Here is a 24,650-nt window from a genome sequence, read left to right as displayed (position 1 = left end):
TATGTATTTGGCCAGTGGTTCTCAAAACTCTCCTCAGGTACCCCCAGACATTTCACAACATTGTTGTAGCCCTGAACTATCTCATCTGATGTACCTAAAGGGCTTGATGAGTAGTTGAATAAGGTGTGCTAGCTTTGAATATGTCAAAACTTGGAATGCTATGGGATCACCGAGAAGAGGTTTGAGAACTACTGCATTAGGCTTCACCACACTTGGTAAAACTGCCTATCTAGGTTAATGAAAAAAACAATAGAACTATATGATTAGAGCACTAAGGTAAACTAAAAACGTTAAATATTGTTCATATGATTTATATGTTGGTATATTTTATTTGTATTAGTTCAAAAAGATGGTTCTGCACAGAGGCCACTTCTATTCGGTCTAAATCAGTGACTGGATTCTGCTTTGTTAAACAACAACGGTAGGCAAGAAACCTCACAAATCACTCTTCAATCTGTTGAATCTTATATAAAATGTCTCATGTGCTTGATTAACCTAATTAATTGTTGCTGGCAATCAACACTCCTAATAGCCTGTTAGTTGTTATGGTGATCGAGATGTGTAAATGATCATGTAAATATTATTCTAAAGGAAAAATCTAAATCACTGAGTTTTAATTTAGCCTACATAACAAATTGAATTACATTTATTTCCACATCCCATTAATAACCTCGGCAGCCAGTATGTCGCGCGCTTGAAAAATTATTCCAATCCAGATGGCGCACCTATCCTATCTGTCCTCCAATAAAGCATGGAACCATTCTGAAATCTGTGAAATGTTCCGTTCGTAATCGAGGACAGTCCATGAGTACACTGCTGCTGTACAGACTGTTCAGGGTAGCAGTGCTGAGCTGCGCGAGCTGCGGCGGCGCTCGGCACAGAACTGGTTAAAGGGTCAGGGTGTCTACTAGAACACTGTGTCCTCACCAGAGCGCAGCTACAGTACAGCCGGAACATTGTGTTACTTTGTGGCCACTTTCCAAGACCTGCCCTTAATTTGTACACTAAATGCCCCCCCCAACCCCCAGTTCCCTCCACCTTCTTCACAGTGTCATTTCAATTCTCTTCTCCATGTGGCTCAAACTCGCGTGTTGGTCGTCACTAGTGCCGGGGGGTTTCGACTGTAAAAAACAGAACATTAAGTACCCTGGTTGGTTATGAGAGGGCGGGTTTGAAATCACCGTGCTTACGTGCGTTGCAGAACCAGTATAGTGATACACCGGCTGAAGTTATAGCACACGAGCAACAGAAGAAGAGAAAATAAAAATTATAAATAGGTAAGTTACAGCTTTAGCCTATTTCTTATTATTTTATCGAAAAAGTGTAATTGGCTTGATTTATTGGGTATATTTTAAACAGCATGACCGAGTAGAAATCGAGTTACATTGTTTCCAATTGTACCCGGTTAAACATTCAGGTGCCTCAGAATAAATAGATAATAAAATACCTAAAAGTTTAAATTTTATATACTTATGATTCAGCATGTTTGTCTTATTTAGAATCAGTGTTCAACTCTATTAAGATGTGTTCTAGGCTTATTTTCCAGATACATGTGGATATCATGCTCACTTCTATTCCTCTACTTATCGCTTGTCATTGTTTTTTAATAAGAGTGGATTGAATTTACATCCAATGAAGGTTTTAATCAAATGCTATTATAAAGGATAGCTCTTTATAATTTTCGGTTCTTTCTCTCTTACACACATGCACACACAGTCAGAAACACAAAGAGGTGCACGCACACACACGCACGCACACACACACACACACACACACACACACACACACACACACACACACTGTGAATAATGTATCTAATGTCTTACTCTCAATTCATATTTTCAATTTCATTAAAGGTAAATCAAATTGACCTAAAATGAAAATGTAGCCCCATGTCTTCTTATTACAGGCAATTAAGAAATTGCAATTAATGTTTATGTTACATTTACTCAACATGTATCTCCAGAACCATTGGCGATGCAGTGAATGAATCATAGCATATAGGTGTGACTCTCCTTTGGGAAAAAAAACAAACATGATTTTATACATTTCTTGTTTCAGTCTAGCTATTAACTGGAAGACTGAGCAGAAGAGATATGAACTAGAACATTGTTAGAAATACATGTATCTGCCATTTTCTTTGCGCCACAATACATGTATATACAATTACAGGTTGCATGTTGGAAGGCAACCAAGGCGTTTATTGCAGCACATGTTCAAGGCTTGTTATGTGTGGGGGTTTACGTGGACATACAGTACCCTCAGTATTATCAGACCAAGGTTTCCTCCCAAGGTCTGCTTGGCCACATAATGGTTTACTGCATTTTAGCCTTCCTATCTATCTGCCAATGTTGTGGGGGCAGGTAGGTTGGTTCTGTGGTAGAGTACATGGCATTGGGTACACGTCTTCAGTATTTTATGGTGGTAAAAGCTGGCAGTCAGATTGAGGACTTGGCCCATATTCATAAAATCTCAGAGTGTGAGTACTGATCTAGGATTAGGTCCCACCAACCTGTCCATTTAATTGTATTCATTATTAAGGGTAAACTAATCCTTTATCAGCACTTCTACTCTTAGACGCTCTATGATTATGGGGCCAAGAGTGGTATGGTACGGATAGATGTGACGACGTGACCCTGTGGAAATAAATCAGAGAGAGAGAGCGTTGGAGAGAGAGAGTCAGAGAGAAAAAGAGAGCATTTCCAAGAAATGGCATCCAGTGATCGCCCTGAATGAAACGAGTCCAGACAGTATTGACTTAGCAGCACAGATACCTCTTACCTCGGGTCATATAATGCCCATGTCATTACATATCAGACCCCATTCCCTGCTTCTAGATGAAAGGGTACTCTGCTGCTACCTAGCTTTCTTTCCAACCAAGGTGCTTAATAAAATATCAAATTAGAAATGTGTAAATTTCAGCAAGTCTTGGAGGACAATGGAAGTTGACTTGTAAAATAAGTGTGTATAATTAAAACCAACACTCTTCTTATTGTGTCGTATTAAATCAGAGAAATTAAACTAAAACCGCTAGGAAAAGCTTTCTAAAGGGCCAAGCACTTCCGTAGAACACCCCGACGAGGGCTATATTTCCAATTAATTTTGTTTTAATAGTAAATGGGCTTTTTTCTTGTCAACTTCATTTGTCCTACAATATTTCATGAATATTTTTCACATAACTCCTTCTTTGAACCATGGCAGACAGTGTCCCTCTCCCCAGGACCGACAATGTCTACTTAGCCTATGTTAGACAATATCCACTATGACAGAAAATGTCCTGTTCTTGTAGACAATGTCCTGTTCTTTCAGACAGTATCCCACTCTGTTACCACGTCAGTCTTTGTCACCCAGGACAGCCAGACAGTGTGTCCAGTTTATCTGGCGCTGCTCTTTATATGTGGATTAGCGTGAAGCATTGACTTGTGATAAAGTGCTTTGAGGCACAATGTGTATCTGTGAAGTGACTGTGCTGCTGGAGCTCTCAGGACTGAATGTTCTCGGCTTTGTTGTGTTCCGTCCCTGTATTTCTCCACAGGGTCTCTGAGTTCCACGCTCCCTCTGACTAAGAGACGCGCTGCTGGCTCTACCACAGCTGTAACTTATATGGATAATTCTATACCCAGATGGTTTACATTTCCTCATCATAAAGATGAAGTTAAAGACACATGCACAAGCATTCTGAATGACTGGTGATTGGATTTAATACTGTGGTACATAATTACTAACAGTTACATTACACATTCAGTTATTAGAGTACCATAGCCTGTGTTCAAATGTTTTTTTACAGAGTACTTCTAATATTTAGAATTCTGACTTTCCCCCCTCCAAAGTCAGATTGGACATTTCAGCAATAATTTAAATCAATTATAAAAAAAAAATCTGCGTCAGTCCTAGCATTTCCACAATTAAAAAATGATGTAATGTGCGTTAGTCTCTATTTGTGTTGAGGGGAGCCTACTTGGGTATTGCCATCCGAAGCAGATGCTGTGTTCTGACTGAGTAGGTTTCAGATTGGTGAACACCATCAGATTGTGCCAGGAACTCAGAACAGAAGGAACATCGTGTTCCCCCCCACACACTCTACACACACACACACACACACACATACACTCTGCGCAGACACACACACACACACACAGTCTTACAAACACACTGCGCAGACACACACACATAGACAGACACATACACACCCCAGATGGACACACACATACACACGCACATACACTACTGCGCAAATGAACACAGACAGAGATGGACAGAGGCAGACACAGACACAGAGGTGGACAGAGTCAGACAGACCGACACACTGGGATACATTCATTCCCCCACACAGAGCCACTCATATTTTAGGTTTATATTCATAATTATTTTACTAGATCATTAAATCAACTCATTATTCTTACATGTTATTGGTGTGTATGTGTGTGTGTGTGTGTGTGTGTTAATACATTTGGCCCTGTCAATGTGAAAGCTATAACGTTACAGCTCCTAGAACATGATGTTCCGTTCCAACTTTTCTTAGAAGTGATGTCCATTCCATATTAAGAAATGCCCCAGTCCCAGAAAAGAATGATCATTTTAAGCTTTATTACTATGGTTATTGATGTTTCCGTTAACAATGGCAAGTGATTACACGCTACTTATATCATTTTGACGTATGTGAGAACAATTCTTACATACAGTCCATTCGGAAAGTGTTCCAATCCCTTGACTTTTCCACATTTTCTTACTTTATATCCTTATTCTAAAATGGATTCAATTGTTTTCCCCCCTAATCAATCTACACACAATAGCCTATAATGATGTTTGCAAATTTATTACAAATAAAAAATTTAAATATCACATTTACATAAGTATTCAGACCCTTTACTCAGTACTTTGCTGAAGCACCTTTGGCAGCGACTACATCCTCTTTTCTTCTTGGGTATGGCACTACAAGCTTGGCACACCTTTATTTGGGGAGTTTCTCCCATTCTTCTCTGCATATCCTTTCAAGCTCTGTCAGGTTGGATGGGGAGCGCCGCTGCACAGCTATTTTCAGGTCTCTCCAGAGATGTTGGATCGGGTTCAAGTCCGGGCTCTGGCTGGCCACTTGTCAGGAAGCAACTCCTGCGTTGTCTTGGCTGTGTGCTTAGGGTTGTTGTCCTGTTGGAAGGTGAACCTTCGCACCAGTCTGAGGTCCTGAGCACTGTGGAGCAGGATCTCTCTGTACTTTTCTCTGTTCATCTTTCTCAATCCTGACTAGTCTCTCAGTCCATGCCGCTGAAAAACATATCCATAACATGATGATGCTGCCACCACCATGCTTCACTGTAGGGATGATGCCAGGTTTCCTCCAGACGTGACACTTGGCATTCAGGCTAAATACTTCAATCTTGGTTTCATCAGACCAGAAAATCTTGCTTCTCATGGTCTGAGAGTCCTTTAGGTGCCTTTTTGGCAACCAAGAGGGCTGTCATGTGACTTTTACTGAGGAGTGGCTTCCATCTGGCCACTCTACCTTAAAGGCCTGATTGGTGGAGTGCTGCAGAGATGGTTGTCCTTCTGGAAGGTTCTCCCATCTCCACAGAGGAACTCTGGAGCTCTGTCAGAGTGACCATCGAGTTCTTGGTTACTTCCATGACCAAGGGCCTGCTCCCCAGATTTCTCAGTTTGGCCTGGTGGCCAGTTCTAGGAAGAGTCTTGGTGGTTCCAAACTTCTTCCATTTAAGAATGATGGAGGCCACTATGTTCTTGGGGACTTTCAATGCTGTAGAGATGTTTTGCTACCCTTCCCCAGATCTGTGCCTCGACACAATCCTGTCTTGTAGCTCTACGGACAATTCCTTCGACCTCATGGCTTGGTTTTTGCTCTGACATGCCCTGTCAACTGTGAGACCTTATATAGACAGGTGTGTGCCTTTCCAAATCATGGCCAACAAATTGAATTTACCACAGGTGGACTCCATTCAAGTTGTATAAACATCTCAAGGATGATCAATTTCTCAATTTCGAATCTCATAGCAAAGGGTCTAAATTCTTGTGTAAATAAGCCATTTCTGTTTTTTATTTTTAATACTTTTGCAAACATTTCTAAAAACCTGTTTTTACTGTAGACCTAAATTAAGCATCAAATCTGTTTGTGTGTGTGTGTGTGTGTGTGTGTGTGTGTGTGTGCGTGTGTGCGTGTGCGTGCGTGCGTGTGTGTGTGAGCGAGAGAGGGTGAATATGTGTGTGTATGAGAGAGAGTGAGAGAGTATGTGTGGGTGTATGAGAGAGATGGAGTGAGAGAGTATATGGGGTTGTATGAGAGAGATGGAGTGAGAGAGTATGTGTGTGTGTATGAGAGAGATAGAGTGTTTGTGTTTGCGCGCCCACAGGCACTTCTGTATGTTATGAACAATAGCACCAGTACCCAGTTAGGTACTCTCCATCGGAAAGAGGAAGAGATGAAGTTGAACGAAACGTGAAATGTGAGAGCGAGGGGTAAAGAAAGACGCAGAGATGTGTCAGGGGAGGCGATGAAGGGGTAGAGTGGTGGAATAGATGTATGGAGGGAAGACTGAGCACAATGATTAATAGTAAGCCAATTAATTTAGTTTATCATGTTTGGCATGGATTGTCTAGACCAGCAGTGAAGCAGCTCACTTGGTATCTAGGGGGCCAACAGATCAACTGTGTCAGCTGCTACATCTACAAATATTGTATGTGTCGAACTGCTATGCTTTATTTGGCCAGGTCGCAGTTGCAAATGAGAACTTGTTCTCAACTAGCTTACCTGGTTAAATAAAGGTGAAATAATAATGAAAAAACCCCCCACTATGACTGACAGGGGGCGCTGTTTTGAAGCTACCCTGCCTCCATCTTGGCACTCACCCACCATTGTAAAAATTATTTTGGAAGCTATAGAAAAGCATTTATTATCGTCTACACTTGCCACATTTATTCTATTACATACACCTTCATGCATTCTTTTAATTAGATTATATAAATTAAGCATGAATATATATATCAAATCAAATCAAAGTTTATTTGTCATGTGCGCCGAATACAACACCTTACACCTTACAGTGAAATACTTACTTACAGGCTCTAACCAATAGTTCAAAATAGTTATTAGGTGAACAATAGGTAGGTAAAGAAATAAAACAACAGTAAAAAGACAGGCTATAAACAGTAGTGAGGCTATAAAAGTAACGAGGCTACATACAGACACCGGTTAGTCAGGCTGATTGAGGTAGTACGTACATGTAGATATGGTTAAAGTGACTATGCATATATGATGAACAGAGAGTAGCAGTAGCGGAAAAGAGGGGTTGGCTGGTGGCGGGTGGGACACAATGCAGATAGCCCGGTTAGCCAATGTGCGGAGCACACCTATATATATATATATATAAAACATTTGCCCTTAAAGAGGAAGTTACAGTGCCTTCAGAAAGCATACATACACCTTCCAAATTAGTTCATTTACAGCCTTATTTCAAAATTGATTAAATAGATTTTTTTTTCTCTCACCAATCGACACACAACTCAAGACATTTCAGCTTTTCATTTTTTATTAATTTCAAAAATGTTCTACAAACAAAATTCCACTTTGACATTATGGGGTGTTGTGTCACACAAAATCTCAATTAAATACATTTTTAATTCAGGCTGTACACAATGTGGAAAAAGTAAAGGAAGGCATTATACCATATCCATTTTTTTTACTTAGCAATTAATTGATTCTTGAAAAATATAGCTTTTTTTTCCATGAGCTGTCAAACCCCATGAGAAACCAACATATAATTATTTTTCTTCAATGTAATAAAGTAAATGTAAACAAACACTATATAGCCTCAAAATATGGTTAAAACTATCATTTTAATTTCATGGATAGTCAGACCTTGCATCCATAGCTCTGTCTATGAATTTGAGAGTGGTTACATTTCTCCAGCTCCGTCCCTCAGCTTTTCACCAAAACAGGGGTGGGGAGGGTGTTTTGTTATTGTTTTTACTGCTGATTGCCACTTTAAAGTATAATTTTTTGAAAGTACTGTTTCTCTCGCCACTACACTTAAATACATGTAATTTTGTCACTAAAACATTGAATTTAAATACTGTAGAATTCCATTCATTCCTATGGAGGACTACTTCTGGAGAGTACCAAAATGGCCGACCAGTGGCTTCAAAGACTCTCTGTTGCCAATACATTGCATCGGCAATCCAGGGTTTATATACATAATTGGTTAGGGCCAAGTGGAAAGTGTAGGGAGAGAATTGGTATCAGCTGTGTGTGTGACTTCACTGTGGATGTCTGTGGAGGGCCACTCATAGTCAGCCAATTATGTGCTGTTATTTCCTATATGACAAAGGGGTTGTTCCACCTCAAAAAGCACAAGAAAGAAGGACTTTGACACCCACCATCTCAGATTGTTCTGAAATCGTTTATGTAGTTATTAACAGATACAATGGCATTCCTGAAACATTATTTTGTTGAAATATAACTTGAACTGAGAAATTAAGCTAATTGATTGCACCCAAATTGGACAGATAATATTCAGATAAAATTCAATAAATATAGTGTGAAAGTACCAGGTTTTGACCACTAGGTGCTACTATTCTGGCTCTACAGCCACACTCTATTCATTTTGCTGGTCTCTTGTGTTTACACACAATTTCACAATTTCATTTGCAGCTTTGGGTAGAAAACCAATAGATTTAGCTCATTATGAAAATGAATTGTGTGCGTCATCTTCACAATTCAAGCCAGTCCTCCATGAAAGCAATTCAGTGTGTCCTTATAGTAGCTTCAACCCAACTCTCCTTGAATAGTCCAACAAGTGGTCGCTCTCTGAGAGGGCTATCCCTATGCAATTCTTATTTGAACACTTTACCTACAAGCATAAAACCTTTGATGTAGAAATGGGCTAGGGACTAAAATGTTGTGACAACCCTACTCAAATAAGTAATTGCATGACTTTGTTTTCAATAAAATTATCAGGAAACAGATTTATATGTATTGTGAAAGTGACATTTACCCTTAAACTCAATGCAACCCAATACCATTACAATTGCAAAACAGTATACATTGTGTGTTTGGGACTTTCACCATTGAAGCCCATTAGAGACCATAACAATGAAACTAGTAGAACTGCTGTAGCCTAATGGTTTGCTTGTTCACCAGGAATGGTCTAACAGTAATTAATATAGACCTTTTATGAAGGGAATAAACCACTGACAAAGGGCCCGTTTCCTGGATAAAGATTAAGCGTAAAAGAAGGACAGACTGATTTTCTTTCATGGAGGACTGGCTTGATTTGTGAGGATGACACACAAAATGTGTTTTCATCATGAGCCAAACAAAAGTAACCAGCAAGTCAGTGGCAGGTTTTTGACCATTTTTGGGGATTCCTTATGTCTTAAGGCGTCAGCATGCTTCAGTACGGCTGGCGCCTAGCCAAACTCTTCTAGCCGAACTGAACGAGTGTGCTTGCATACTCCCTTAAAAGACCTTCGCTTGAAAAATGAGAAAAACGGCAATAGTACTGTTTGTCCATTTTGAGAGGGCATAGCCAGTATACACTTCCTCAAAACAGTCAGAATGAATCTACGATAACTCAAGAAATCTGTCATTCATTTGGATGTTTTTGCCAGGGAGATCTTAGTCGTGCAATTTTACATCTATCTAAGATGTTTGGTGCAGTGTTTCTCAATGAAACAATTTGACAACAAAGACATTATTGAAGAATCCCTACTGTTCACCAATCACCAACAACGAGGCGTGACTTTGGCTCCGAACTTTGGCTTGCCTCCTGAAAATAATGTGCCCGAACTGCCCAAAAAAACGAACAAAAACGTTGCAAAATGTCATCATAATATATGCACAAACTCTTCCGAACTGTTTCGGCTGGGATGAATGTGGACACCTTTACTTATTGGTAGGAAGAGGTTTGGTCCAAATCGGATGATAGGTACTATATTTATTGAATATTATCTGAATCCTATAAATTAAAATGGGAAATTTGGGTGCAACAATTAGCATAATTTCTCAGATATACAATGTAATTTCTACAAAATAGTGTTTTAGGAATGCCAAGCGTACCTGTTTCTAACTACAGAAACAATTTCAGAACAGTGGGATGGTGGGTGTCATGGCATGCTGTAATGACATTGAAAGACTCAAAGTCCACTTGGGATGTTTGATTTGTTAGCTTACAATGGGCTATTTGTATTCATTGAGCAAGAGAAGTCAACAGCAACAAAGTTGAATGAATGAATTAGCTAAGCATCAAGGTTATGTTGATGGTTTAAATCTGTTTCACGTTTGTTTAACAGTATGGTGCAAGTTGTTCAATTAGCTGTTAGATATTTTAGATAAGTGTTGGGCTAGCATCATGTTTTTAAATGTTTTGTTCTGTTTTCTGAGGTATGGTGAAACGATGACATTACAAACTGTGCAGAATTAAGTGTTACAGTGATTCTACTGTGCATGTTTCATCGTGTTCCTCAGTCCGCTTCAATTGAAGACATTTTTAAGAAAATGTTTCTGCCTTGATTTTAAATAGCCGACACCATCTGATATTAGATCCCTTCATAGTTTTCACATTTTGACAATTTTATTCAACATAAGATTGTCTATCCCCATAAAATGTCATCATATGTCAGAACAGATGAATCAATATTCAATGACTCGATAATTGTATTAAATAAACAATGTATTGATAATTTATTTACAGTAAAATGGGTCAATAGGGCATAATACCCAACGTCACAGAAAACACTGAAGCTTACAGTTTTTCTCAATTGCTAAAACACTAAAACCCATTGGCTGAACAAAGTTCTCAGTTGCCTGGACTCATTTAGCTAATTATGCAGTCTGTTGTCAATACCTTAAACCATTTCACATGGTAAAACACAATTTGCAGATCTCACTTCGACTTTTCAGCAAAACTCTAAACACATTCTCATTCTCAAAACACATTCTGCACTCTAATGCACATGTCATCCATACTGGTAAACACGAGTGGCAACAATCAAATACAAATAGAGAACACATATCATTGATTGAACACAACCACTCAAAATGTATTTAACCTGTTTCAAATGATGTGACACAACCAATATAAACCAGTTCAGAGAGCAAACAGGTTGTTGAAGGTGGGAAGGAGAAAGTCTGAGACTAGATACTGTAGTACAGTGCATTGTAGGCTGTATACTGTACAATGGACAAATTGTATGGCCCTGAACATTGTGCTTTCCATTTATTAACAGTACTGACTGCTCAATAGATTTTGACTGGTTGCAGGTTCATATCAACAAAGAACAAGAATTACAGTATCACAGAGACAAAGGACAAGTTTGTGAGATGCAGGGTACAGTACTGTAAAAATAGGGGTACAAGGAGGAGGAAGAATAAAAACAAAATTGCAAAGAGCAAAGCAGAGTAGTAATTCCTGATCAATTTTGAGCTACTATGATAGAACATGTTCACCAAAAGACAATGACGTAAAAATATGAATATTTTTTTAGATTAAAAATGTACTTCTCCCTGAGAATTGTATGTTTTGAACAATGTGTTTTCTATTTTTCGGTGTATTGTTTACTGACTGCTTGAGAGTGTATATCATTTTGATCACTTTGTTTATGATTTGAGAGCAGTGTTTGATTTTGAACACAGGTAAAACTGTTTTGAGGTGAATGTTTAATTTTGCAAGAGGAGTCAGAGGTTATGTAAATAGTGCTTGAAGATGAGGTTTTGTGTTTACTGTTTTCAGGAAATGGAGCAAGGTTTGAGAAATTGTGTTTCAGCAATTGAGAAAAACTGTAATAGCGTCAACGTTATATCTTAAAAGTTAGTCCATAGTTCACAGCCAGGCTAAAGATAAAAACAGATAAAGACGTTCCAAAATCAACATTGACATGGTAAAGGTTAAAATGGCAAATATGATAGCAAGACAGCATATGGAGGACCTGAGATTTCTATAACACACTTTTAATACCTCAGCGTTCTTTAGATAGCAGACACATACCGTCATGGCTGATTGTGACTACGACAATTTTCTCATGTCCTAAGGCATGGTACCAGGCCCTAAGCTAATTTCCCGGACTGGATAAAGTACATTTTTATCTTATCTTAACTTGTGATAAGATGCAACAGGTGGTGGTAACAGAATATTCATTAAGATTGCTACTGGCTTTTCAACTAATTCTTAGTTGGTTGTCATGCAAATTGTCACCCATTCATTAAATATTTGTTGGAATTTGTAACTTAGACATTGCTTTCAGAGGAGGAGGTACATAACTTGAACAGATCCAGGTGACTTTATTTACAAACTACTGCCATTTGTGCACATACACGTCTTCTTCTGGAACGGGGAGGATGGGGGTTGAGAGAATGCCAAGAAGAATGCCAAGAGTGTGCAAAGCTGTCATCAAGGCAAAGGGTGGCTACTTTGAAGAATCGTAAATATAAGATATATTTAAATTTGTGATTCCATATGTGTTATTTCATAGTTTTACAATGTAGAACATAGTAACAATAAAGAAAAACCCTTGAATGAGTAGGTGTGTCCAACCTTTTGACTGGTACTGTATACTTTCATACATTTTTTAAACTGGTACCTTGGACCTTCAGAAGAGTCTTGTGAGACCTGTGGGCGTCCTAGAGAAAAAAGCCATTTGTGTTTGTGACACATCGTGTGTGGCATTTTCAGTTACGAAATGTGAGAATTTTGTATTACAGTTAGTTAGGTCAGACCTACATCCACTGCACACATGACACTAGTATTATGGTATGAATTCAAATGTGTTTAAATGATGTACTGTGGTTTGCGAGATAAAGGCTGCTAAAGGAAGACATCAGGATAATATTATAATGTGCTCATCACCAGAAAGCTATTCAACAGTACCCAACAACGATGGTCTCACAAAGAGTGGCGGCACTGTTGCACCATCAGATCTCATATTTCACGGCCCAGTTTTTTTCAGAATGAAGAAGAAATACTTTTAAAAAATTTGACCATGGGAAAAAACAAGCTACTGCTTAAATAGGTTACCACATTGCAGTTTTGGTTGAAATGAAACCTTCGACATTGTCAAAAGTGAATGTGGGCTTAGTATACTGCTATGAACCAGCATGTTTACTGGAGTCTTGACATTAGTATGATGGTAGCAAATTCCCAGAGTTAGCATAATGTACTGTGGGCTGGGAGAAGGTTGGTCGTTGAGGCATATGAGGATATTATTTCTGTAGCTCATCATCAGAAAGCTTGTTTGGCTCTTCAACCGTCTCCCAAAAATGTACTGTGCTGCAAGTCTCAAAATAAGTAACGGCACAGAGTTTACTCTCTGTTAGTCAGCACCTCTACATACACTGCGTCAGCTCATGCATGTTATCAGAATGAAGAAGAAACAGAGTTGAGAGGTTAGAAATGTAATTCCCTCACTCACAGAATGTCAGAGATATAGCATAGCTAACACATTTACCTACTTAAAGCATATGCGTATAATTGATTACAGTTTAATTGACATTCAGGTGGTTCTGGAAGGCCTTTTTTAAGGGGTATTTATGTGTTGGTGGGATTTTGTGAGTCTGTTATTACGTTGGTGCGCATCCCAGTTATAAACCATGTGTGTGTGACTCTTTTGTGCAGGGTTAGAGTGGCATGCCCAGATGCAGATATGACCACCGATAAGGACCAGTCCATGGATGACCAGTCTCCTGCTGTGGTCTTTGCTGCCAAGGGCATCGACGTCACTCCTAGCAGAGACGAGGGAGTTCTCAAGGTAGGCTTCAACCTCATTCCCAACCTCCTCTGTAAGGGACAAACTCTGTCTTGACATACAGCAACCTGGTCTCAGAGCATTTCGTATTATTCTGTATGTAAACCGAGACCCTCCCTTTAGTACATGTTACATTTCGTATGGTATGTATTAATTCGTGGATGTGCATTATCCATTTCTTACGATATGTTACGAATTTGCGAAGCATACTATATGTTATGAATTTGCAAAACGTACAATATGTTATGAATTTTCAAATATATGTTGCAAATTCCAATTTGCTGAAGGTGATTAGGTGGCTAAAACTAACGTTATCTAGCAGGCTAAGATGGCTAGGTTAGGGGTTAGGGTTAAGGGTTAGGATTAAGGTTTGGGTTAAGGTTAAGAGTTAGGTTAAAAGATTAAGGTTAGGGTTAGTTATCATGCTAAGTAGTTGCAAAGTAGCTTAAAAGTAGCAAGTATTTGAAAAGTTGCTAATTAGATAAAATGCTAAAGTTGTCCGTGATGAGATTCCAACACGCAGCCTTTGGGTTGCTAAACATTCACCGTTATACACCTTCTCATCCACCTTCTCATCCACCCCAACCAACCACCTCCTTTCGTTTTTGCCTGTAACCATACCAAACGTAACATATCCTACTAATTTTAGTGTTTCAGATTTACTTTTACTATGTTACATCTAGTCTATGAGACCAAGCTGCATACAGGAGTGCAGCTCAACTTATTACAAGCACACACACAAAGTCTTCCCTGTCACAGTAACCAGAGAGACTTCAGAGAAAGGCATCCTTCATAATTCTGCCACCAGAATCAAGAGTGTTCATTTGTATTGAGCACATCCTCGGTGTTACCTCTAAAACGGAGCACTGCAAGAAATGCCTAACTGTTAGGATGAAAAATAATAATAGGGGTACATGAAAAAGAAGTATGTGACACGAAGAAACCATCATCACTGTCTAGCTAGAGAAACAAGTACTAGCATGCTGAGTTGAGATTATCTCAGGGCTGACATTTGTTCTTTATACAGGTGGTGAAAAACCAGGGAGAGGATGGGGACAGACCCATGATTGGGGACAAGGTAGCAGTACACTACACTGGCAAACTAATCAATGGGAAGAAGTTTGACTCCAGTATGGAACGCAAAAAACCCTTCACCTTCAGTCTGGGAAAGGGTATGTCCGAGTCTGAGACGGCCTCTTACTGAGGTACTCGTTTCTAAACATCTCAGATACCTTTTTCAGCTGAAGAAGAACTGTCATCAGGACATACAGATGTACATATTGTACATATAGCTTCTATATTATACTTACATTTTTGACATCTGTATGTATGGAAGAAAGAACTCATCTAACTCATCCGCCGTATGTAACGCCCATATGTCACTGCTTATGTAGCCTACATCTGTTTGTCATGTCTCTAATTTTGTATCACTCCACAGGTCAGGTGATTAAGGGCTTGGATATCGGTGTGTCCTCTATGCAGAGAGGAGAGGTGTGCATGCTCCTCTGTAAACCAGCATATGCCTATGGGTCAGCTGGATGCCCGCCCAAAATACCTCCCAACGCCATGTTACAGTTTGAGGTAGGTAAAGCTTAGTGGTTACCAAGGGGATGATGGTATATAGGCCTTCCTCTGCACGTAACAGGTTTCCCCTTTATATTCTGACTGTGCATTGTTCTAGATTCTCTCTCGGCATTGTGAACAGCACACATAACACTGTCTCTGTCATCATTTTCATCACTATGGAATCTTTCGGTTACCGTTGTTTAAAAGTGTGCCACTGCTGCTACTGTTGCTATGGCAACACATGGATGTGACGTGACATTTTATTCTGTCCTCACGCGTTTCTTCACTTCCTGTAGGTGGAGCTGCTGAGCTTCCAAGGCGAGGTGCTGACGGACGACGGCGGCATCACAAGGAGGATAAAGGTCAAAGGGGAGGGCTATAATAACCCCAACGACGGATCAACAGTCCACGGTAAGGTGGACATGCTCTCTCTCTATCACATTCACTGTGATCTAATTGACTGTGATCTTGGTGATCAATATGTTAATTGTTTTTGGTACAAAGGCTTTGTCTCACATTAACCAGGTTTCCATCCAACCTTTTTATTTGAGTAAAGTGCATGTTGGATATATTTTTTTTTACGACAGGCCTGATTGAAACAGCAAAAGACTTTCCAAATGTCAACAAAGCAAATTACCCTAGACACAGTGAGCTCTTTTTGTGTCGGTAAAATACATTATGCGAGAAATGGTGGTATTATTATAACAATCATATCACAAAGTAAACTTGGAGTCAAGCAATGATACGCTATGTGGTCCTCTCACTACAACTCGGGAAAGCATACAGTTTAATTTATCAGGCTACAGATGAAATAAGTTCTGATGAACGTCACAGGGTGGTGAAAGTGCACGGTGATAAGCTTGATGCTCCTTTCCAATAGAGGCTCCTATACAATAAATATTGAGGGTCTTATTCTGGTGACATGATGATCGAGGCTTGGCTGCTGTTTGACAAATAAAAATAATCTCGCTATTTTGTCCATAATAACGTCACCATGTTGGATAGCCTACCCACACTGTATATCTGCAGGCTTTTTGGGTAGAGCACACGTGCCAAGACCAGAGTGGGCATATTCGCTACATAACCGCAATTTATTTGGTGACAAAACCATAGTTGAAAATGTGATGGAAACCCATTTAACTTGTATTTTTTATTCAGTACATGGGAATTTAATCACCAAAGTTATTTTTATGTGCACTACGTCATCACCGACAACCGTTTATCCGCAACAAGTCAATTAGAAGGAAACACATATCTGATGGGAAAATGTGCATATTGTATTTATTCAGATTTTGGGGATAGTCACATGAAAATCTGTCGCCAATTGAATGGAAACCTAGCTAGTGACTGTGAACAGATTTATTGTGATCAAAATGTTTTTTGTACAGTCTCAAACAAGACAAAAAAAAACATTTTGAACACTCAAACTAAACATGTTGAACAATCTAAACCATATTATGCTATCTGAACAGTACAAAGGCTTTGTAAAATATAATAATATTAATATTTACCGTTCAAAAAAATTATCTTATTTTCCAATTTCCTCCTGTATCCCACAGTACACCTGGAGGGTCGCTGTGAAGAGCGTCTGTTTGACTCCAGGGATGTGCACTTCGTGGTGGGCGAGTCAGAGGACATGGGCGTTCCTCTGGGTGTAGACAGGGCCATGGAGAAGATGCAGAAAGGAGAATGCTGCATGCTCTACTTAAAACCCAAGTAAGAGCTTCTACTCTACTCTACTCTACTCTACTCTACTCTACTCTACTCTACTCTACTCTACTCTACTCTACTCTACTCTACTCTCTATCGCTAGTGGTGACTCTACTCTACTCTACTCCCTATCGCTAGTGATGACTCTATTCTACTCCTTATCGCTAGTGATGGGAAAACAAGGATTTCTGAAGGCTTTGGCACTTTTACCAAATTGTTCCAAAAAGCGGTTAATTACTCGTAGCTTCAATATTTGTTCACAATGCACATTAGTGACATCTGCTGGTCAACAATAAATAGCAGCGTGTGATTATCAGATAGACTTTTCGTTCTCCACTGGTTTTATCAAAACTCTGTGGCGCAGTAGTACATTTTTGGCATCAGTAGCCTAAATTTGGAATTCCTGCTTCCCTTTTTTGCCTTCAAGTGTAATACATATATACACTGCTAAAAAAAAATAAAGGGAACACTTAAACAACACAATGTAACTCCAAGTCAATCACACTTCTGTGAAATCAAACTGTCCACTTAGGAAGCAACACTGATTGACAATACATTTCACATGCTGTTGTGCAAATGGAATAGACAACAGGTGGAAATTATAGGCAATTAGCAAGACACCCCCAATAAAGGAGTGGTTCTGCAGGTGGTGACCGCAGACCACTTCTCAGTTCCTATGCTTCCTGGCTGATGTTTTGGTCACTTTTGAATGCTGGCGGTGCTTTCACTCTAGTGGTAGCATGAGACGGAGTCTACAACCCATACAAGTGGCTCAGGTAGTGCAGCTCATCCAGGATGGGACATCAATGCGAGCTGTGGCAAGAAGGTTTGCTGTGTCTGTCAGCGTAGTGTCCAGAGCATGGAGGCGCTACCAGGAGACAGGCCAGTACATCAGGAGATGTGGAGGAGGCCGTAGGAGGGCAACAACCAAGCAGCAGGACCGCTACCTCCGCCTTTGTGCAAGGAGGAGCAGGAGGAGCACTCCCAGAGCCCTTCAAAATGATCTCCAGCAGGCAACAAATGTGCAAGTGTCTGCTCAAACGGCCAGAAACAGACTCCATGAGGGTGGTATGAGGGCCCGACGTCCACAGGTGGGGGTTGTGCTTACAGCCCAACACAGAATGTTTGGCATTTGCCAGAGAACACCAAGATTGGCAAATTTGCCACTGGTGCCCTCTGCTCTTCACAGATGAAAGCAGGTTCACACTGAGCACATGTGACAGACGTGACAGAGTCTGGAGACGCCGTGGAGAACATTCTGCTGCCTGCAACATCCTCCAGCATGACCGGTTTGGCGGTGGGTAAGTCATGGTGTGGGATGGCATTTCTTTGGGGGGCCGCACAGCCTTCCATGTGCTCGCCAGAGGTAGCCTGACTGCCATTAGGTACCGAGATGAGATCCTCAGACCCCTTGTGAGACCATATGCTGGTGCGGTTGGCCCTGGGATCCTCCTAATGTAAGACAATGCTAGACCTCATGTGGCTGGAGTGTGTCAGCAGTTCCTGCAAGAGGAAGGCATTGATGCTATGGACTGGCCCGCCCGTTCCCCAGACCTGAATCCAATTGAGCACATCTTTGACATCATGTCTCGCTTCATCCACCAACGCCACTTTGCACCACAGACTGTCCAGGAGTTGTTGGATGCTTTAGTCCAGGTCTGGGAGGAGATCCCTCAGGAGACCATCCGCCACCTCATCAGGAGCATGCCCAGGTGTTGTAGGGAGGTCATACAGGCACGTGGAGGCCACACACACTACTGAGCCTCATTTTGACTTGTTTTAAGGACATTACATCAAAGTTGGATCAGCCTGTAGGGTGTTTTCCACTTTAATTTTGAGTGTGACTCCAAATCCAGACCTCTATGGGTTGATAAATTTGATTTCCATCGATAATTTTTGTGTGATTTTGTTGTCAGCACATTCAACTATGTAAAGAAAAAAGTATTTCATAAGAATATTTAATTCATTCAGATCTAGGATGTGTTATTTTAGTTTTCCCTTTATTTTTTTTGAGCAGTGTAAAAAAATAAAAATAATTTATGGCTTTAATTAGGATGCTTAAGACAGAAGCTTATACCATACTAAATATAATTACAATTAAAACTAAATACAATTATTTGAACAACAGTGCAGAAAGTGTGGTTTCAATTTTGCCTTCATCAGGAGTCGATCTCACCCTCACATCCCTGATTGTTCCCTACTCTATCCGCCAAGACCTTGATCACACCAACAGTGTTGTTGGGCTAAATGGTAGGCAGTATCATCTGGATATGTGTGCAACAAAAGTTCAACATTCACCTTCTGATGCCATTTCTGTCAAGCCGTTAACGAATACAGTTTGACACATACGTTCGATAAATCCAACATATGCACCACACAGAACGCACTGCAACTGCCTCTGCAACGCAATGCTGCAAGGCAAATGCAGTGTTCCGTTGGAAATGAATGTACTTCTGGTGTACCAAAATGCAATGACGCTGTCGGTGTGATCGACCGGTCAGGTGAAACTTTTTATACAAAATCCCAAATTTGTAAGTACTGTGTCCAGTAGAGGTCAGTGTTTGAAGGCAGCTTGGAATCAAAGAAAGCATTCGGAATCATTGTGAAATCAAGTGGGATCTCGCCAATCACATGAGCAGACAAAGCTTCGGATGTCATTGATACACGCATTGGCACACTGCTTCAAATTTTGCTGCTTTCGCCTCACTCACACCAATAGTGTTTTTGCATTTTGGTACACAAGAAGTACATTCATTTCCAATGGAACACTGCATTTGCCTTGCAGCATTGCGTTGCAGAGGCAGTTGCAGTGCGTTCTGTTGGATTTATTGAACAAATGAGTCAAACTGTATATGTTAACGGCTTCACAGAAATGGTAGCAGAAGGTGAATGTTGAACTTTTGTTGCATACATATCCAGATGATGCTGAGTACCATTTTGCACAATGACACTGTCGATTTCAACACATACCTCGAAACTCCGGTATCAAACTTACATCATTACCTATTGCTGAAGTGTCCCTGTTGCAACACGAGGTAGATACGCTCATACCCAAGTAATGTTGTTGACTCATCCTATACTCGTATTTTTCGGCAAGATAAAAAATATATCTAAAAAAAGACATCCAAAACCCCACCTCAAACTTATATATCAAACAGAAAAATGTCTGCTAGTTCCTCATAGAGAATGATGTCATCATCCTGAGAAGGAAGAGCTAGCCAATCAGTGGTCTACTCACATTAATTATTTTGAATGACCAGTATATGCCCACACCATTGCAACATAGAAAATATTTTTTGGAAGGAAAACTATTTCACTCATATTGTAATTAGTTATGGGTAATATTTAATAGAAATCTGGAAAAGTGACTTTAAGGGGTCAATCTGAAGTTTCTACATACATTTCTGGACTTATAAATGATTGATATTGATATATACCCATTGGTTCTTGAAGAATATAACTTATAAATACCGCATGAGCTTAGTTCAACTGTTGTACCCCAAGAGAACTCCAATGTTTGTAAACAAACATTGCCTCAAAACATGGTTAAAACTATAATTTTGATATCATGGATGGTAAGACCTTGCATCCATATCTATGAATTTGAGTATGGTTACATTTCTCCAGCCCCATCACTCAGCTTTTTACCAAAACAGGGTCAGGGAGAATGCTTTGTTATTGTTTTAGCTGATTGCTGCTTTAAACAAGCATCACTATACAAAAATCTTGACTTTATGTTTGCCTTTCATGGAACAGGTGTATGTCAGGACTAGTCAGCCATACAATACTCTCTGTCTTGTTTTTTGTAGGTATGGTTTTGGGAAAGAGGGTAGAGCACAGTATAAGATTGGACCAAACTCAGACCTGGTGTATGAAGTGACTCTAAACAACTTTCAAAAGGTGAGTTATACTTGCTGGATTAGATAAGGTAACAACAATGTGTTCAAGTATCCTGTTAGTGTCCCTGGAAGATACCAACAGATTGATTTGATTTGAGCTGGTGGAGTTTAGACAATGAGGGTCTCAGTTAGATATTGCATGATGGCAGAGTGACCCTGGAGAAAATAATGGGAAGAAACAGACATCATCTCAATGAAAGTCATCCTCAAATCTCCTCTTCTGAAACATAACAATATGTTTCCTTTCCAAGGCCAAAGAATCCTGGGAGTTGGATCAGAAGGAGAAACTGAAATTGTCTGCTACAGCCAAACAGAAAGGGACCCAATATTTCAAGGTATAGTGGGCCATCTCTGTCTTTCAGAAAATAGACACAAATCTCATGGCTATTGGATGCATCTGTGTGTGAATATTTCATTAACTTGAACCAAACCCTGTGAACTTGCAGAACTTGAACCCTGCAAACAAGTTCACAAGGACATTTTTCATTTATTTAACAATTTATTTAGTCAAATAGCGACATTATAACCTGGAAGAGTGATTTAATTAGAAAATGTTCTTCAACAACGTGCATTATGAAGAGGTGACTTTTTATACATTGCTCAGATTACTAAAGTCTAGTTGAATAATCGACACCTCATAGCGCACATTGTTGAAGAAAAGCTTCAAAATCACAACTGTGAGATTATAATTAGGTTCACAGTTTCTTTGTACTTTGTACATTGCTTTTGAACTATGAAAATGTTGTCTAAAATCTTGTTTGTATGAGAGACCTGCTAAACGTAGCCCATGTGTTGTCCCTGGATGTAGGCGGGGCGTTACCTTCAGGCAGTGGTCCAGTACCAGCGCGTTGTGTCGTGGCTGGAGATGGAGTTTGGTGTGGGCAAGGAGGAGCAGCAGAAGCTCCAGGACTTCCTACTGGCTGCCCAGCTCAACCTGGCTATGTGCTACCTGAAGCTGAGAGAGTACGCACTGGTTGTGGAGAACTGCAACAAGGTACACTCTCATTGCATACCTGGCACCACGCATGAGAAACCCCACAAACATATACACGTATACCATACTGAAGCCACACAGAGCATGCAGCTAACACCTGTTCATGGAATAGCATACAGTTGTGTTTGTCTATGACTTTTTGCTCTGGGTCACTGGGGTTGTATACATGTATTAATCTATTTGGCAAGCATTAAAATAACAATCCCACCTTTTCAACCATTCTGTAACTTTTTCTAAGCAGCTTTATAAACTAACTCAAACTTATAAACGCCCTTTATAAATCCCTGTAGGTACACCTTAATGTTACAAATATAGTTACAAATATAGTATCTATGTGTGTTATGTCCCAGGTGATAGAGCTGGATGAGAAGAATGAGAAGGCTCTGTACCGGCGTGGGAAGGCTCGTCTCTTCCGTAACGAGTTCAGCCTGGCCATGTCTGACTTTAAACTGGTGCTGCAGGTCAACCCCTCCAACCGGGCGGCACGCGATCAAGTATCCATCTGTCAACGCAATATCCGGGAACACCACGAAAAGGACAAGAAGATCTATGCCAACATGTTCCAGAAGTTCGCTGAGCGTGACGTCAAGGTCTGTATCAACGTCTTTCACAGTCTGGATGGGTTCCATCCCAAATGGCAACCTATTCCCAATATAGTGTACTACTTTTAAACAGAGCCCTATAGGCCCTGGTCAAAAGTTGTGCACTATATAGGGGATATGGTGCCATTTGGGATGCAGCCTGGATGTGTAATCAGTTGTACAATCTGACCTGGTTCACTGTTCTGTTTGAGTAAGTGGATACATGTGATATCACACGTTTATCTATTTTAATAATCTCTGCTGTGCTGCTGACCTATTGTAGTCCATTGTTCATGGTTTAGAGATTCATGCTTACTGGTACTAGGCTGACACCTAGTGGTATTATTGAGTAGCAAATCTATTTGAATTTTTGTTATCAAATTCTCTCATTATAATATATGCCATTTAGCAGACACTTTTATCCAAGTGACTCATGCATAATTGTTTTTTTTTAATGTATGAGTGGTCCTGGGAATCAAACCCACTATCCTGGCGTGGCAAGAACCATGCTCTAGCAAATGAGCTACAAAGGACCACTCATTGATGCTTCCTTTTTACTCCATAATCTATTATCAAGTTGTGTCTTCATTAACAAAAACATTTATATTATACTAATTCATATTCCAAAACCAAATGTAGGACAAGTTATTTATTTTAGCACAATGGAAGAAATCTACACATGACTTCCACAAACATTCTTTACTCAAGTCTCTCTCCTTTGTATCTGTGTGCTCGAACAGGCAGGGAAGGGAAAGAGGAGGAGGGGGGAGGACAGTGGAGTGATGAACGAGAACCATCAAGTGGCCATTAAGAGACGACGCAGGAGTCAGGACCATGGCCAGGACTGTCCCTGATGCACCAGAGGAGATCTGGAGGAGGGCAAAGCCAGGGGGGCAGGTCTCCCCTCGCTACCCACACAGAGACCAGGGGTCTGAGGCAGGGACTGGACGGGGCTGGACCACACCCGTCCACTCTGATCTCATCATCCCCTACCTACCCCTCCACTATGTGTGCTGTACCCAGCATGACAGACAGAGGGCGTGAGTGGGGAAGGCTCCAAGCCAAACAGCAATCCTTCCTTCAGTCTATAACATGGAATCCTGTCCAGGTCTTGTCCTCAACCTCATGCGTTGTGCAATTCCTCCAAATGCACACCTCAATTTAACTCAGATCCACAGACTGCATTATGTTGATAATCAAATCAAAATGAATCACATAAGATAATACAATATAATATAATTTTGCTTGGCATTGCATTTTCCCATTTTGCACATACAGATGAACAACAGGTGTCATTGTATTTTGGTTGTTTTGATCTATTGGTTGGGCTGTCTGGGGTTGCCTTACACCTTGTGCTTAAACTCACAATTGGAATCCTAATATATATTTAACTTCACCATGTGGAACAGTGGTGCGACACTGAGCCACTATAACAGACAAAACAGCTGGGATCATCGTCACCTAGTTGCCATGACACCCACAGTCCCAAAAGACTAGTTATGTTTAGACAATGAGTCATGCAGTACATTTGCACAGACATTTTGGCTGAAGAACCTCCCACTCTTTACTCTTGAACATAGAGAATTAACAAGTACAGACTCATGGACCATTGCATGCTGCAGATGCTACATACTGTTATGTGTTTGCTACTCTCTTTGACTGTCCGGGAAGTCCAAAATCAAAGAAAGTCCATTAATGAAGCTTTAAGTCTCAGCTTTCCAAGCTGCTGTCCAGTCCTCTCTGACTTAAACATTTCATTCTCTCCTGGACAAATGCTTTTTTCCATCTACGCTGTTAGAATTTGGGTTATGTGACTGATGATAATTGGAGCATATAGATTCTAGTTGTGTAGTTCTCTTCCTCCCCAGTTCTGGAATGGGTGACTGTACTGTCTTACCTTTTAGTACACTTATTTCCCTCTACTAAAAGAGTGTTAAATGATGGACAATGATTCACTTCAATCTTCAGCAAAGATTGTAAAACCACCGATGTTGTCTTTTTAGGAAAAGTAACACTCAATGATTTGGATAAAATCTGGGCTTTATATTTTTGGACATTTGCTTTTGCATTCGTTGGACATCAGGCCCTTGGGTGTCTTACTGATATTACAAAAAAAAAGGCAGGCTTAAACTCTCACTATAAAAATAAACCATTGAA

At 40.2% G+C, this 24,650-nt stretch overlaps 1 protein-coding gene across 1 annotated transcript; it reads left to right on the top strand.

Annotated features, from left to right (window-relative positions):
* The first annotated feature begins 842 nt into the window (after nt 1–842).
* On the top strand, nt 843–24,650 carry LOC110494097 (peptidyl-prolyl cis-trans isomerase FKBP5). Its single transcript, XM_021568816.3, has 11 exons — nt 843–1,277; nt 13,614–13,746; nt 14,771–14,915; nt 15,182–15,324; nt 15,606–15,720; nt 16,869–17,025; nt 20,829–20,919; nt 21,170–21,253; nt 21,727–21,912; nt 22,263–22,502; nt 23,234–24,650. Exons 2-11 carry the CDS (start codon nt 13,642–13,644, stop codon nt 23,345–23,347), a joined length of 1,380 nt encoding a protein of 459 aa, XP_021424491.1. The 5' UTR covers nt 843–1,277; nt 13,614–13,641; the 3' UTR covers nt 23,348–24,650.

This window comes from Oncorhynchus mykiss, chromosome 17, assembly GCF_057628025.1.
Source record: "Oncorhynchus mykiss isolate SJ-2025 chromosome 17, ASM5762802v1, whole genome shotgun sequence".
NCBI lineage: Eukaryota > Metazoa > Chordata > Actinopteri > Salmoniformes > Salmonidae > Oncorhynchus > Oncorhynchus mykiss.
The sequence above is the reverse complement of the archived record's forward strand: the minus strand, read 5'-3'. Positions and strand labels throughout refer to the sequence as shown.